This window comes from Rhopalosiphum padi, chromosome 2 (genome assembly GCF_020882245.1).
Source record: "Rhopalosiphum padi isolate XX-2018 chromosome 2, ASM2088224v1, whole genome shotgun sequence".
In the NCBI taxonomy this organism is placed as follows: domain Eukaryota; kingdom Metazoa; phylum Arthropoda; class Insecta; order Hemiptera; family Aphididae; genus Rhopalosiphum; species Rhopalosiphum padi.
In genome coordinates this window covers 40,532,258-40,549,618 of record NC_083598.1, presented here as the reverse complement: position 1 = coordinate 40,549,618, position 17,361 = coordinate 40,532,258, and the positions used below count along the sequence as shown (strand labels likewise).

The window sequence follows — 17,361 nt, the reverse complement described above, 5'->3', positions numbered from 1 at the left end:
CTTCAGCTCTTTGAAAAATTGTCATCCAAATTAAAAAAAAAATTGCCATTGGGTAGATATGAATGACGAACATATCGATATAGTTTATGTAATATAATAATATCAATAGTAGCTCGTAAGTTGTAGCCTTGTAGGTATATCACTAGTGTTTTTCTAAAAAACAGTTTGGTGAATCTGGTTGCTGAAAATGTCATGGAATGATATGTTTTCGGGGATTGCGGAGACGTGACAAAAAATAGTATGTGTGGCTCGTCCAGGAAGGACATTTTAGTATTTACTCAAATCACAGTTAAATATTGTGGCTGAAAATCTGAAATACATCTTCACTCAATCACTAAATAGCTCACTTCTCGTACTTGCAACACAATATATACATATATTATTATTATTATACCATGCCATACCAACTGGTTTTTTTGAAACTTTTAACTATATTTTTTTTTATTCTGTATATATATACTTTCAACTTTGTCGATAAAATATAATTAAATTTAATAAATATAATACACTTAACTGCATGTTTCAATGTCTGTGTATATATTATAATTTATAAGTAACGTATCACGTATGTCCGTATGTGTAATGTACCTATATAATTATTATCATTTAAAAAATAAGTGATAGAGAAACGTGATTTTTCAAGAAAATGATTTTAAAATTTAAAATTATATTTACTATTTTAAATTGTTTTAATGATAAAATTTATAAATGCTTGAAATGTATTTAAGTGTTGCATATTCTGCATACAAATTCAAAATACAAATTTAATCTGTAATCTGTATCATTTCTAAAGTTAACTAAAAAATTTTGTTTTTAAATTATTTCTTTAGTTCGTGTAGGTACATAATAAATTATATAACTACCAGTAACAATATTCAGAGAAACAATTATTTAAAATTTTTAGAAAGCCAGAAAATAATTAATAGATAGCAATTGATTAAATAATTCATTTTTTCACATTATAAAAGAGGACGCTATAATATGTTATTATATTATTCATTTATAGTTGGTTGTATTTGTTCACAGAATATCACAATATGTAACTCAATCGCAAATGGTAGTTATTTTAATTATTTCTTTCAGATTATTTTGGATGGTCTTACAGTTTTAGAGAAATATACCTAGTTTATGGTTATGTAATTTATGTATTCAAAAAAATTTGTATATATTAGTTTCCTCAAAAATTACACCAATAACACATTAAAAAATATATTGTTTAAAAAGATAAAAATAAAAATTGGCAAATGCGTATTAATAGATATAAAAATATAAAGTTGAACCTAGTCGAGAAAAATAAAAATATAACATTGCAATAGGAACAACAAAATAAAAATATTTATTAACAATTATAATAACGTAAAAAATATATAATAGGTATTCAAAGTAAGTTAATTAATATATTATATTTCAATATTTGTTATGAATAATAATTTTGATTACTCTGAAATATAATATATTGAATTTAGACCTACCTAATATAAAAATGAAAATGTAAAGTATAAGACAATATTTCAAAAATAATACAAAAGCTTTAAATGCTTCATTGAAAAATTATATTACTATTTTAGTTGTTACATTATATCAATATATTTCTTTTATTTTCATTTCCACATGCCATTCTTTTACATGTTTGGACTGAAGATTATTTATGATTTTTCTAAAAATAAAAATCCATATTATTCCGTAAATTGTACATATGATAGTTTCTATGTAAAAACCGTCGATAAAAACTTCACAGGTTCCATCAGACAAACTGCACATTTCCTGTAGATGGACGGATAATTAAACATAAAAGCATTTACCTGATGTATTTATTTTACTGTCTTACCTTCTGATTATTTGATGACGAACAAAATTTTCTAAAACCGTTAGAACATCGCTTAAAAGTCAGTAATTCAATAAGCCACAAAGCTCCAGTTTTACTCCACGCATTTCCTAAATTAGATATAGTAGTCAACAGAGTCATATTTGTACCTCCGATTTTTGGATCACTTATAGTTGCATAAAATGCCATTGCCGTCAATGTCATAATATTTACACTTAACTGAAATAAAAATAAATGTATTTATGAGTTTACAAAAACAGTAGAACAGGTGAACATTTGTAACAATTTCAGTAAAACAAGACATATATACAGGGTGATTCTTTTATCATAAACCACTAATTATTTCAAAAAGTATTCATGTTTTTGAAAACATTTTTTTACATAGTTTCAAGTTGTTAAAAATCAACGTTTTTATTAAAAATTATATTTTTGTAAGTTTTTACTTTTTTGAATGACAACATAATTCATATTCCAAAGCAAAATAATTTTCTGAGTATTTTGATACATAAAAATCGAAGTTAGCGCAAGTAGTTTATGAGTTATACGTATTTAAAGTAATGATGTGCGGTAAAAAATAAGGATAAAAATATTTAAAAATATAATTTTTTTAAAAAAACGTTGATTTTTGAACAACTTGAAACAATGTAAAAAAATATTTTTCAAAACATAAATACTTTTTGAAATAATGAGTGGTTCATGATAAAAGAATCACACTGTAGATACAGATTTAACGATTTAGGGTGGGGATATAAAGCAACTAAAATATAAATTGGTATAAAAACAATAAGAAAATCAAAATACTAAAAATATGATAAGAAACCATATATAGCTATAAAGGTAAGTATTAATAATGAAGCTATAAGATACATTTTTAAATAATTTAATTGCTGCGTATTCAACTATAAACAATTTATATTTTAAATTATACTATCAGAAATGGATTAAAATTAAAAACTATCAAACAATAATAGACAGCCATAAACTAAAAATTGTATATTCAATTACCTGTTGTAGACTATACATCAACACTAACAATACTTTGTACGTGATTAGTAATGATCCTGTCTGAACCAAAAAATAAGGTGTTAAATTAGCGATAGTTGCTAAAATTACACCTAATAGTAATCTAAAAAATAATATAAAGTGTTAAACATACAAATTATGCATCATTTATGCATTAAACATTATACAGTTATAGTAATATTTTTACCGGTATGGTATAGTATTGAAATAATTTTTTAATGGTTTTTCTTTCGATGTAAATTTGGCAATGAAAAACGGTAAGTATATATTTAAAGGTATAATCAACAAATCTATTGAAGCAATTTCGTCTTTAGTAATTCCTGAATCTATGAGTTTCAATTTGAATGCGGAATCGACTGAACAAAAACTCATCTAAATTAATTTGAATGTTGTACATATAAGTAAATTGTTTAATATTTCAATAAAAAAAAACACTTACTTTAATAGTAAATAATATAACTGTGAACATTTTGATACTAGGTAATTTCATTATACTAAAAAGTAACATATACGTTTTGGTAATACTAAGATCAATTGCATCAAGTTCTGTTAAATAATCTTTTTCATACTTAAATATGGCTACCAACGTGGTAATGGCTATATATATAATTCCCCAAAAATAAAAATATCCTAAAAAAATATTATTATTAAAACAATTTTAATTATTATTTTATATAGCTATATAAAAAAATGATTTAATACTTAGAAACATAATATATGTGTATTAGTTATAAATAGGGTAGGGGTGTATTGAAATTTGGAGTGTATATGGCAGGGGCGGCAAACCTTATTTGAGTCAAATGCCAAATTTTTCCAATCAAAGTTTTGAAAAATTTTCACGTACTCAAAGGAAATCATATTTTCTAAAGATGAAAATAAAGTTACGGATTTATTATATTATTTTATTAAGTAGGGTATATATTTGTTTGTAATTATAATTTTTTAAATTTCTCATAACCAACATTTTATAAATACAATAATTTTTAATTATTTTAATTATTTTGTGTGCCATTAAAATTTGTCCAAGGTACCTTTGGCATGCGTGCCGTAGGTTCACCACTCATGGTATATATAGAATACCTCACAATATTTATAAAAAAAAATTACGTAAGCGTGAAAAAAATTTAAATTTCAGAAGTATACAGTGAATAACGGGCAATAGCCAACGAGTATATTATTTTATTATCTGTAATAAATTCTAAGGTTATCCGTGATTTTCCACACCTCCACTTTAGCTCAATAACTATATATTGTTATTATAAATGTAGCTATACTATATAAAGCTGTTGTGTAATTAGATCGCCAATTAATAATATTTACAGAATAAAAATAAATTTATATCATCCATATATTATATGGATAATTTGTTTTGTACATTATTTTTGTTAATGATGTGTGGTTTGCGAATTAAGTAGGTACTATAAAAGCATAATAAAGTATATTTGTTTGACTAATTTTCTGGCGCAGTAAGAAAAGTTTTTTTGAATATACATTTTAGGAAAATATATAACATATACATAGGTACTCAAAACATTATTTACTAATAAATCCTTGATAATAAATAGGAAGGTACCTTGTAAAGTAATAACACCATCTGGTAGAGGCAAAGTACGCCACCATTTGTTCCAAAATGATTCCGATATCAATAAAACTGACAAATTATAACCCAAAAATATTCCTAAAGTTTGTCCGGCACTATTACACATTGAAGCATAACTAATATTTTGTCTACAACATAATGAATTAATAATATTTAATACTCATTTATTAATAAACATTTTAACAAATTTTAATTTTTTCAACAATGATAAACATTAACACTAACTTTTTTAACATGGTTAATGCCCAACCATCTACAATAATATCTTGAGTTGCAGCAAGGAAATTTAAAATAAAAAATACTAATGTTAAAGCATTAATATTTAGTTTACTACTATTATCTAGCCATTCGTTTATATAATAACCCGTAATGAAGAAAAATATACCTATAAAATAATCAAAACACAAGATTAATGTTAAGGTATCTTTTTAATTGTACTTATTTTTGATTTTTTTAATTATGTGTTATTTCAAAAATTTATTTATACCTAAGAAATATTGAACTGGAATTAACCATGATTTTCGTCGGCCCAATTTCCGTATAAATAAAGAATCAACTAACGGTGCCCACAAAAGCTTCAAACTGAATGGCCAAACTGCCAAACTAAATTTAGCCTGTACATAAAATATAGCATAGAATATGTTAATATTATTTTATCTTTCAAGTTGTAATATTATTTTATTAATAAATCAATTATTATTTTACTTACTTGTTCTTTAAATGATGATCGATGCATGTTTTGTATAATAATTGGTATTGCTAAGGATAAACCTAATGGTACACCTTGTAAGGTATATAACACTAATAATACAAAGATATTGCGCTTATCTCCTTTCGAATTTGCCTTAACGGGGGGGTCATGTTTTTCGATTAAAGATTCAATATGAGTAATCTCAATCATCTTCAATTATGTTTCACAACTATCAGTTGCTATATTTATCTGAAACAACAGTAAAGAAATTATAAACTAATGAATTATTATTAAAACTATGAAATTTTAATTTCTATCAATAAATACTTATATTTTGTTTATATATATTAGTATATTACACATATTGTAATACATAATATATAAATGTTTGATTTATTAAAGATTTATCAATAACACGAAACTTTATTGTAGGTTAAACCATACATTAGATTTTAGTTTAATTTAGTTTAGTAAGTTTAGTTATAACGTCCTCAGACATATTTCTAGGGAGGAGGGGCAAAAATATTTTAAAAATAAATGAAGATTTTTTATATATTTTATTTATAGTCCATTATTATGTTTCGTCATTATTACAATTACCTAGGTATTATTATTATACATTTTATTTATAGAACATTATTATGTTTCGTCATTATTACATTAAATTATTACAATTAGGTATAGATAATGTTTTGGAAAACAAATTTAAAATTCTAGGGGGGGCAAGTGTCCCGTCTCGCCCCCGACCTGGAAACGCCCATGTACTTGTAAGTTGTAATTTTAAAATAGAGGCAAGCTGAAATTTCTTAAATCGTCCACAACAGTATAGAGTTTACTTTAGAAAAAAATGTTGTTAAAATATATATAAATAATAAATATGCAATAAAAAAAGTGATAAAATATTTATAGAAATTACCAATAATTTTCAAACTATTATTTAGTGAAATTGAAGCATCTTCTAATTTTAAAATAAATTGAGTGAAAAGACCGAAACTTCTTTTTATGTAGTTAAATCACTTTTGTTAGTCAACTCTCAAATAATATAGAATTTTTTAATAAATTATAAATGTATTTCGCCAAGTCATCAAAAACAAAATCACTGATTATTTTGAATTTAAATTATCTACACGTGATATAACGGAGCATCTGATTACTTTCATTTAACATACCTCAAAAGACAAAACACGCATTTTTCGTGTTTTTAGTTAAAATATATAACAATATTATATACCTACTAAAAAATTGGCAAAATAAAAAATACATAATTAATATTAATACAACGTTTTGTATTAATTAATAACAACATTTACCATTTACCTGTAAGCTGTATTATTATAAAAATCATATTTTCTTTTATATATGTATACCATTGTGTATATACCATGTTAAAAAGGGATAACTCAAATGTTTAATATAGGTCCATATAATATTAATTTTAAAAGATATACAATTAACCTGAACTAACCTTAACATAGTTAGGTATACAGTTAAAGTTTTAGTTTTTTAATAAAAAAATTGATTTTAAAACTGAAAACAAATATTTAGATAGTATATATAGATTCAAATTTTAATAAAAAATTTTACACTATTTAGAAAAAAGGAAAGGCAGTTCGACATATTTTCAAGTCCTCAAGCAAAAAATATATTTTATGATTGTAATAATTACATGATGTATACTTAAAAATATATATAAATAGTATTAGATAATTACGAAATTTTTTTAAGACACTTTAAAACTATAACATACAAAACTACGAGCACAACACTGTCAATACTAATTAAACACTCCCAAGCCTCAAATTATATGTTAGCCAAAATTGTGTTAGCAAATTTCCTTATAGATAACTCAATAATCTTATCAAAACATTCATAACAATGTCATACACGATACACGTATTATTATAATTATTATATGTCACATAGTTGTCAAGGTATGTCGTATGTAGTATCGTTGATCACATGCGTATAATCAGAGGGCATTACAGAAAACGCTTCTCAAATGAAAACAATGTAAAAATGAAAGATTAAAAAAAATTAAACATGAACTATAAAATAATAATATTTTTTCTCAATTTAATAATAAAAAAAATATATTAAGATGATAATGTTTTTAAAAATATTGTTTTAGCTTTAAAAATGTTTAAGTTTATTTAATTCTACAAAGTGATTATTCAATATCGACTATAAAAGTTTAATATATATATAATATATAGTACACGGTATACATAGGCGGAGAATTGATTGAATTTTAGGGGGGCTTAAATATTTTTTGCAAAAAAAGCCGTGGGGGCTTTGCCCCACACCCCTCACTAATATCAATATATCAATATATATAGGGGACGCCGTTTATAAGACTCACGGATATAACGTTCAGTCGCTTATTAGACTCGACATCGTCTAAAACGATCCGGACGTATCCAAATACATTATAAAAAATTCGGTTATAAGAATCACCACTTTGTTTATAAGACTTAAATTTCGTAAAATATGTTTATTTTTGGTTAAAATTTAGAAATAAATTGGTTTTTAAAAATTACATAATTTTGGGTTATTTATGGTTTCAATTCATGCTTTATAATGTGTGTATTTACAACAAATTTTATCGCATGCGATAATGCTGTGCATTTCACATTTTTTGCAATTATTGTTATTGTAATATGAGTACGAGAAATATATTTTCGAAATATTAATACTCAAAACAAACCAAAATTACAATTTGTTTTTCATAAATAATAAATATATCATACATATCTTTTATAATTTTTTATTAATATGTAATAATTTTTATAATATGTGTATCTATGTATTATAATTTTAATTTTTTTATCAGAATTTTTAAATTTATTCAATAATAGATATGTAATATGCAATATTATATGTATTAAAGTAAATTAAAATTAAAGCAAAATAGGTATATAGTAAAATAAAATGTATAAATATGTAGTTAAATTTTTTTTCCCCACTTCGCCTATAAGATTCATTCGGTTATAAGACTCCTTCGTGCTGGTCCCAAAGTGAGTCTTATAAATGGCGTCCACTGTATTACCTTCAATACGCGTTAACTATACTAAATAACCAACTAATAATTACCAACTAAAAAGAAAACCTACTAAATACGCATTACTAACTATATATATGTACTTTAAAATCATTAATTTATAATACAAAAATTTTTTTATTATTTTAGTATAATAAACCTATTTTGATTAGCAAATATATTAAAAATGTTCTCAATACTGATATTGATATCTTTTTCAATGTATAATATTGAAGAGTTATACAATTTTTAATCCGTCGCGACTATAGTAGGTATAATATGTTGTAATAATATTATTATATTGATTAAATTTCGGGAAAAAAAATATTTTGTAAGGTTCCTAGATTTTGGCAGTTGTAAAATAAGTCCGACGTTCGGCCGGCCACATGACTTTGAAAAATGTTCAATAATTTGGGGGGGGGAGGCTTTCGATCTTTTTTCTTCAATCTCTGCTAATGAGTTGGTATATCTATAACCTACGTATATATATTACTAATTTTTAACGTAACAATTTATATTGAACTGATTCTATTATAACTTCTAACCATTTCATTCATATTTTCCAAATATTTTGTCCTACCATTTATAGTTCTTATATTATATTTACCTTTAACTATTTATGTAGTAAATACTTATAGATTTATCAATTTATGTCTTATTGTCTTACCGTGTATATAAATACATATATAACTATATAAGTATACATATATCTACATATACGAATTATACGATATACGTATGCTATTCTAGAATTATTGAGTCTATTCCGCAGATCTGCATTGCCATAATTTTCTTTACTATTATTTTACAAACCGCAATGATTAATTGTCGATCTCCTCTATATATCCATTTTATGTATTTTTACGCATAAGATCAATTAAAGTTAAATGACCAACTTGGTAACTGGTTAATTTATCTATGTATTTCATTATCATAAAAGTATAAGATCCGTGTTAAATATCTCGCCCACTAATAACGTTCAGCCTAAATTTATACCTATATAGGTAAATATACAATGAAATAACTTACCTAAAAAGTACATACATTAATTATTATGAGTTGATTTTACATCTTTCCACAAACGTCCAAATTCTGAAATATAATAATTGGATTTTATCAACTTAGAATTATAACGAACGATTTGTTTTGTATCATATCATTATATTTCTAGTATCTACTATTTATCAATATAACTATCAAAATCACAAACAATTTTCTATCAATTACGGCTTTATCTGTTTTATAAAGACTATTTGATTTATAATTATGTACGGCTGACATAACACTTTCTAAAAAATCTATATTTTTTTTTAAATATCTAATTTTATCGAATTTTGAATTTCAAATGCTTTTTAAAAAAAAAGTGTCTATATCTATGTATTTCAAAAAATTTTAAATTTCTGTAAAAGAAATTTATAACTTTATAAGTAGCCTTCAAAAAATTGTATTACATTTTCAATTGTTATAAAATTTAAAACATAATGAAATTTAATATAACATAATTTTACATTTTAGTACAGAGTAATTTGTAAATGTTCGAGATTTTCACAAATTTTGTTGCTATTTAAACTTTTTATATAAAATCACTATCACAAACCACATGTCTATATTAAAATTAATTAAACGGCAAACACCACAATTTTCATTAGACTAGAGTACTAGACTACTGCGAAATTACTGAAAAAAAGTTTACTTTTCGTCACCTGAGAAACAGCCATGGGCATTGGGCATATAGGTAGGAAATATTTTCGGAGGGGGTTTTTGTCTAAATCTATATTAATATTATATAATTATGAATAATTTATTTGTATGTATTAAATAATAATACAATTGTTTTATTTAATTTCGGGGGGTGTTTGAACACCCAATCCCTCCCCCTTATCTACGCCACTGCTACTTAATCAGTTTTTGAAAATAAAAATTTTCCGTCGTAAACTTCAAAAATTAATAACCGTAGATACTTAAAATATTCATAAATTATTTATATATTAGTATTTACTAAACGTATATACATAAAAACTACCAACCTATATTATTTTGACTTTTTTGTACTATTTTAAGTTTTTTTTAGTTTATTTTGATATTATGTATAATACAATTATTAAAATTGTTGTTTAAAAGTTTAAAACTCCCATGTCTTCGTCTTACAAATGTAAAACAGCAAAAACTGTTTTGCGCGGGAAAAACCGAGAAGGCTACAATCATAACTAAGAAACGAAATTTCATTACATAAAAAGGAGGATTTTGGCAGTGAAATATCGTTTTTATTTTTTTCATATCGGAATTACAAAGAAAGTTATTCAGGTTAAAAATTAATGAATTTTGAAGCAATAAGACTATTCGTATAATTGATATAAAAAAAAACCAAATTTCACAGATAATGTACTCAACTATATTGTACATAAATTTAGTCTTAAATATCACTACAGCCTGAGTATTTCTATCCCACGCAAAAACAGTTTTTGCTATGTTCTACCATACAAATACATAGTGAGTTCAGAGTTGTGAGTATGTAAAATATTTAAATATTTATATTTAAAAATCCTCATAATAGGTACTCTTAAAAATTAAAATATCGTAAAAAGCCGAAAAGAGAACATAGATAATATTCTCACTTTTAAGTTTGATAATAGGTCATTTCACTATAATACTTAAGCTAATCACACACAATTAATCTTACTGAACGAAAACTTGCAATATCGTTCGTAAGACGAAGACAACACATGCGGGTGTGACATCTTCTTAAGAAGATTAAAAATTTAATGCAAGATCCCTGCTTATAAGCTCTTTTTTAGAAACTTAAAAATCTCAAAAACACGCATGCATAGTTGTTTTTATTAACTTAAGCGTAAAACCACATACAATGAAGTTCTAATTTTGAATAATAGTTATTTAATATTTTTATACATTCTCGGTCTTCGTGAATTTAGTAAAAATCGAAGGAAAACGAATGGATATATTCTATGTGGTATCTAGTATCCTGAATTATCCTGTTAATGTATTTTTAATCTTATACCCTATACGTAATACTCGGTTTTTTATACTATAAATTGTAAAACAAACTCACTTAATTTGAAAAATTAATGAAGATTCGTTTTTGGATAACATGATGATGGTATGTTAACAATGAACAATGTCTACTTATATACATTTGAGAACGATATTTATAATCAATTTGACGGTAATAAACGAATATCAAATACTGTAGCGTAAATATAAAGGTACTAAGCAGAAAAGAAGAGAATCCATTTTTTCGTGGTAACAAAATGAAAAACGTGATGACTGATTATATAACATGCCGGTTTATCAATCGCTTAGATAATCAAATATGATAACACACCACAACAAACCGTGGATTGATAAGTTTTAAAGTTCACCACTAGAATGCGTTGAATACCCGATAGAGGATAACAATTATTTAGCTTTCTACACAAAATTGTAGTAAAAAGTAAAGCATAATAAAATATCACAGTAAAACATTAGAAAGGTATCCACCGTGATTCAGATAAAAGCAGCAGAAAGTAGTCAATTTCTTCCAAGGGATATTGTTATATTCTGTGGTGATAACAGGGACGGCTTTTAATAAGAATTAAGAATACTAAAAGCGACTGCGACTGCCCTGAAAATGGGAAAAAAAATGTTTTAAGTTTAACAGGTTTATTCGTACTTCAAACAAAAGATTGATCATTCAAGTAAAAATATGTATGTTTCTATCATAAATTGTAAAAGTTAATGAAAAATTTAACTAAAGAAGTACCTAAAAATATTACATTAGTCCTAGTAAATGTAGTTGATGGGACCGGTGGGTGGGTTGTTTAGAAACTTACTCCTTGAGTTATGAAGACTTAAGCCGCCACTGGGTGATAATAACCTACCGCGCGTGAAAAACAATTTATATTCCCGCTTAAAGTTTCACAATACAAAGGGTTTGATTTCGAAGAACTATACCACGTTTATGTGCATATGTGCAGCAGTTAATCCGAGAGTTGAGTGCATATAAAAACGCACTTTTAATGCGCATTAACTGCTGCATATAAACGTGGTAATAAAGGAGCTATGCGCTTTGTTGACATTGTTAACTTTGTGAGCCCTTTTTAATTAAAAATGTAATTATGTTATACAATTTTTTCTCTCTGTTCTATAATAATCGTTCATTAAATACACAATATAGTGCATTTGTTCCAAATATATCTTAAAAATAAAACTTGTATTTTTTTGGTGTAGAGTGAGATAGTATAAATAGCTAGGAACCTATCTACCTTGTTAATTTAGATAGTACACAATTTATTATATGGTAATATATTTAATACTAATAGGCGTTAACTGTGGAAGGGGTAACAAGGGGTCTATTGCCCTCCCCTTAGAATAAACTAGGATTAAGTAATATAATATTAATCAATAATATATTGATATGTATAACTATATATTTACCCCCTAATAAATTTCCAAGTTACGTTCATGAATATACTATACTTATACTAGTATATTACGTAGTTATACAAATAACGAATAATTACAATACAGTTATAGATAATCCTAATTCCTAATCAAACATATTCGAGAGTTAGGAAGTAGTAATGGAAGTACTCAAGTACCTACTGATAGTAATAATGAATAACTAAATCTGACGAAGTAAAAATGCAGAATCATATAAATATCGTTAAAAATTGAAAGCTACTAATATGTTAATTAAATAATTATTTTTTTTATAAAATATCAGAATTTATTAAATGCAATAATTCAAAGAAAAAATATCCCATTTACACTTATCTTTAGCGCTTCAATGGAACATAAGTTAGTCATTTTCAGTTTACTAAGTATGTATAGTAATATATATATTTATTATTTTTTCTAAATACAGATAATGCTGCAATAATTATACATAATTATGAATGTAGCATATAGTGTGTCACTATGTTCAGTCGATTATTTTCTAGTATAAACAATAGCAGTACGTCAGTACCTAATGAGCAATATTGAAAAATTATTTAATAATTGATAAGGTATCTGTATCACTGTATATAGGTAGATTTAAATATGTTAACAATTAAAATATTAATAGACGTGGTAGTGATAGGGTTTACATAATCGGTATTTAAGTAGGTGTAAAAAACCCGAAGTTAAAAAAGACTTACTCGAAAAAAAATTGTAAAACCATAAGCAAATAGTTTTCAAATTGTAATCTCGTTATGTTTTAAGTTTTAAGATTTTAATAAGCAGCTTCTTAATTATTTCTTATTATTTTTAGCATTGATTATAGATTCTATAATCAATGTTATTAGTAATAGTGTGACCATTTAGTGGCTAAACTTTTAAATAAATTCGTGTGCTTAGCCATAGCATAACCAGTTCAATTTCAAACAAGACATTTTATAAAATGCATTAAGATATAAATATAATATATTATATTATATTTATACATACCCAATAAATAAATAACAGTAATAACACTATAAAAATAAATATAATTTTGTTTTTTAATAAATTTATATATATTTTAAATTTAACTATATGATTAAGATTTTCAATACTGGTACCTATAGTTTTCACAGTAAGTTATACGCGTAGGTATATTGTATATATACTTGTAAGTTGTAATATACCAAAACTAAATATCTTGTAATATTAAATTACCTTTATAAATGTTATACCTACTCAAATTATTAATTTATTTAATGTACACAAAACGTTTTTAAGTATTAGATATATCAATATAAATGCTTATTAGCTAATTTAAAAAAATTTCAATTAAATATAAATATAAATTTATAGTTGTTCTAAATTTAAGAAAAACTGTACTTACTGTCTATATATGTTATAGATAAATAATTTATTGTAATTTTATAGTATTAACTGTGTTTTTTTTAATGAAATTCAGCGCCACTTAAATGAATAATTTAATATCCAATGATTATTTCAAACAATTTTAATATTAAATTATAAATAATAGGAAATTTACGTTTTCAATGGACATTTCACTTTAATACGATACGGAACGAATGACGACTGTAGATATGACAAATAAACTCTGAACGATGCACTAATTAAAAAACTGATAGGCACATTAAATATTTATTATATATTTCTAGTAAAAATTATTATCTCTGCTATATCCTTGTATATTATAATCTATTATATATAAGTTATTATAGCTGAGATTATGTTGCTCCGTTATAAGACCCGAATGATCAGATAATTGCCCAGTTAAAATAGAAATAATAACACGTATTAGTTTACTTACGAAAATAATTTGGTCTATGTATAAATAATTATTATAACAAATAAATAATAATTATATAATAATTATTATTTGTAATAACCGACAATCAGAAAGTATAGAGAAGATTTTAATTTAAATTATCCTCATTTTCATTTTGTATAATCACTATAGGTAGTTGTTTTATTTAATACGATTCTTAAATTATATTATATAACATAAGTACGGTACTTATTATAGTACCTAATAAATAAATTGGAATATCGTATATATAAATAAAACATTTTATTGGTGAGCCCATACTTACTATGCATGTAAGGTCTTCCATGAAAACGTAAACATTTAGAAGTAATGTTTGCAGAACTATATAGTTGATTAAAAAATATAAATAGGCTCTGCCGCCCTGGTTTTCTTTTTAACACAATGATGAATGAACTGCTATTTAGTAATAAATTATGGACCAATGGGCTGGTTAACAACGTGAAGTTGTCGTTAATATATTTTACAATGATGATTACAGATAATACAGTTTAGGTACTTAGGTAGGTACGTTATACCAGTGACGTATCAATGGGAGGGAGGCAGTGGACCATGCCCCCCATCAGATGTATCAACTTAATACAAAAATGAACTGTTATTGTTAATTGTTAATTATACTTTTTTAGTATTTTGGGTTTGTCCCCGCCCCCATTTCAAAATCCTGGCTTGTGGCTACGCTAGGTTAGATTGATGTATACGAGTATACGTCATACAATTGGACACTACCTTAAGGACATTAATTTTATGATATGAGATTTTTTTTTGTCTTTGGACTTTTGATGGCATTTATAATCATATACATAGTCAATACTCAATTGTAACATATCGTAACTATTATAAGTATATGTAGGTATTATAGTAATATATTCATAATGATAATAAAAGTATATATTTGTTCAAAGACTAAATTAATATTATTACGAGTATATTAATAAATAATAATACACATTATATTAACTACAAATACAGATGTTTTCACTTTTTTTTGCGCTCTAAATCTAAGATGCTTTGGCATCGTGGGCCAAAATTATCAACGTAATAATATTTCCATAGCTAGTTAGATATTATTAGGGATTAGGGATAGAGGTATTTAAATTAAAAAGATATATAAGAATTATTTTATTACCATTTTATATGTAATTAAGTTACTTTAATTTAAAGGCTCAAAATAAAATAAGTTCAAAATTACTTGTCTTTTTAAAATTGCTTAGTAAATAGTAATTTACATCTAATTATTCAAACTTGATTATTTCAATCAGTATTAACGCTTGTAAATATTCGTTACTTAAGTTGGTTCTATACTTAGATTTGATGTATTTTATTTTTGTAAAAATCTCACCACATAGTTAGGCTAGATGTTGAATTAATTTGAAAAAATGAAGATTTCTTCGGCAATAGTTGGTAAAATGTATATAGTCCGATTTTCTAGAAACAATGTTTGTGCTGGTATAACTGGTGTCTGGTATAAGTATTAAAACATCATGACCATTTTCGAAAATTCGAATACATTATTCTTTTACACTTTCGAAACCTTTGAAGTTAAGTTAGTATAAAAATGGTCTTGTATTATAGGTAATTCTCTGGGAGAAAATCTGTAGGGCGGTGACCGAGGATTCTTAATCAGTGGTTAATATAGGAGATTTTATTATAGATAGCATTATTATTATTAGGTACCTAATGTTTGTTGTTCTGTGGTTTGGGTGTATTTAATTTCATTTCATTAAAAAGTAAAATGGATTAAAAGAAATTCTCATGGTTCATACTTATTATTATAATGATTTATTAAATTACATAATGACTTTTTTTAATTTCACATTTAAATATTAAATAATAATCAAGATCAAAAATGTTTTTTTCTGTCATAACTAAATAGTTATTTTAATATAATATTATTATTATTAATCTGTAATACGTAGCTTTCGTAGCTGCAGAGTGCTGAACATAGACGTTTTAAAATATATTTTATTGTTTTTCAAATAAATAATAACTATTTGTCGACTCGTATATTATCAACTGCTTAAACTCCTGAAACAACACCACCTTTACCGTAAAACAAAGTAAATAGATTCATAGTATAAATAGGTAATATTTTAAAATTAATCTGTATATTTTGATAATTTTATTAATTATTATCTAAAGATGTAAAGTAGGTACAATTCAAAATATAGGTACCTATGTAAGTTTTAAGTTTCCATACGAACCCATGAATTGTTTTTAAATTACAACAAAATAATGAGCTATGTTATTCATTCTTTAAGGAACCACTCTCTACACCATTTGTTAATTGTTTTCTCTGTCTATTTCCACCACATAATATAGAAACAAAGATACCTATTCCGTATTCCTACGATTACGACTCTCCAGTTCAGTTTAAGGCGAAGGCACCAATTATATATTTTATAAAGAAGAATATAATATAATAGGTGCCTTTGCCCTAAACTGAACTAGAGAGCCGCAATCGTGGGAATACGAAATATCTTTGTTCCTATACTATGTGGCGGAGATAGACAGAGAAAACAAATGTTGGTGTAGACGTGTAGTATTGTAGCGGCCCCTTAAGACTTTTAATATGTAATTTTATCTAAATTTGGATTTCAAAATTCAAATATTTATAAAAATAATTAGGTATGCTCAATGTTGTACTAAGAAAAAAATTTCTGGAGCGGGCGGGGGGACCCATACAAATGTTAGTAAATGGTATATAAAATAATGATGAAATAATTTTTAAGTTTATGTAATACGAGTACATTTGGAGAGGGTGGGGGTTGATTACTCCTCCTAGGTACGGCCTTAGGTATGCTGATATATTTTTAAGATTTTTTAGTATGAACTACTCTTGAGGAATAATGCACAATTATTAAATCTTATACTGCAGGGGTGTCCAACTCACGGTCCGCGGTACATTTTTATGCAGCCCTCACTTCAAATT

The 17,361-nt window shown here is 25.1% G+C and overlaps 1 protein-coding gene across 10 annotated transcripts; it reads right to left on the bottom strand.

The window, feature by feature from the left end:
- Positions 1 to 1,369: 1,369 nt before the first annotated feature.
- Positions 1,370 to 14,168, bottom strand: LOC132922743 (acetyl-coenzyme A transporter 1-like). Of its 10 annotated transcripts, none has more exons than XM_060986417.1 (11): positions 13,980 to 14,168; positions 9,206 to 9,268; positions 5,158 to 5,388; positions 4,936 to 5,062; positions 4,674 to 4,833; positions 4,422 to 4,576; positions 3,288 to 3,478; positions 3,036 to 3,220; positions 2,831 to 2,951; positions 1,829 to 2,044; positions 1,370 to 1,764 (listed from the first exon to the last, which is right to left on the bottom strand). In XM_060986417.1, exons 3-11 carry the CDS (start codon positions 5,347 to 5,349, stop codon positions 1,582 to 1,584), a joined length of 1,530 nt encoding a protein of 509 aa, XP_060842400.1. In that variant the 5' UTR covers positions 5,350 to 5,388; positions 9,206 to 9,268; positions 13,980 to 14,168; the 3' UTR covers positions 1,370 to 1,581. The 10 variants fall into 10 exon arrangements, with proteins under 10 accessions (XP_060842400.1, XP_060842401.1, XP_060842404.1 ...); XM_060986418.1 differs by lacking the exon at positions 13,980 to 14,168 and adding an exon at positions 11,244 to 11,449 and having other exon boundaries at positions 9,221 to 9,268; XM_060986414.1 differs by lacking the exon at positions 13,980 to 14,168 and adding an exon at positions 11,244 to 11,449 and having other exon boundaries at positions 1,371 to 1,764.
- Between the last annotated feature and the right edge of the window lie 3,193 nt (positions 14,169 to 17,361).

Bases quoted from the DNA above. Each gene is read 5' to 3' on its own strand.
- LOC132922743 (XM_060986417.1), bottom strand. From the start codon at position 5,349: ATGATTGAGATTACTCATATTGAATCTTTAATCGAAAAACATGACCCC. The intron at 4,577-4,673 runs GTTAGTGTTAAT...ATTATGTTGTAG, and splicing joins GCATTAACCATGTTAAAAAA to ACAAAATATTAGTTATGCTT. The intron at 2,952-3,035 runs GTAAAAATATTA...ATTATTTTTTAG, and splicing joins TTCAATACTATACCATACCG to ATTACTATTAGGTGTAATTT.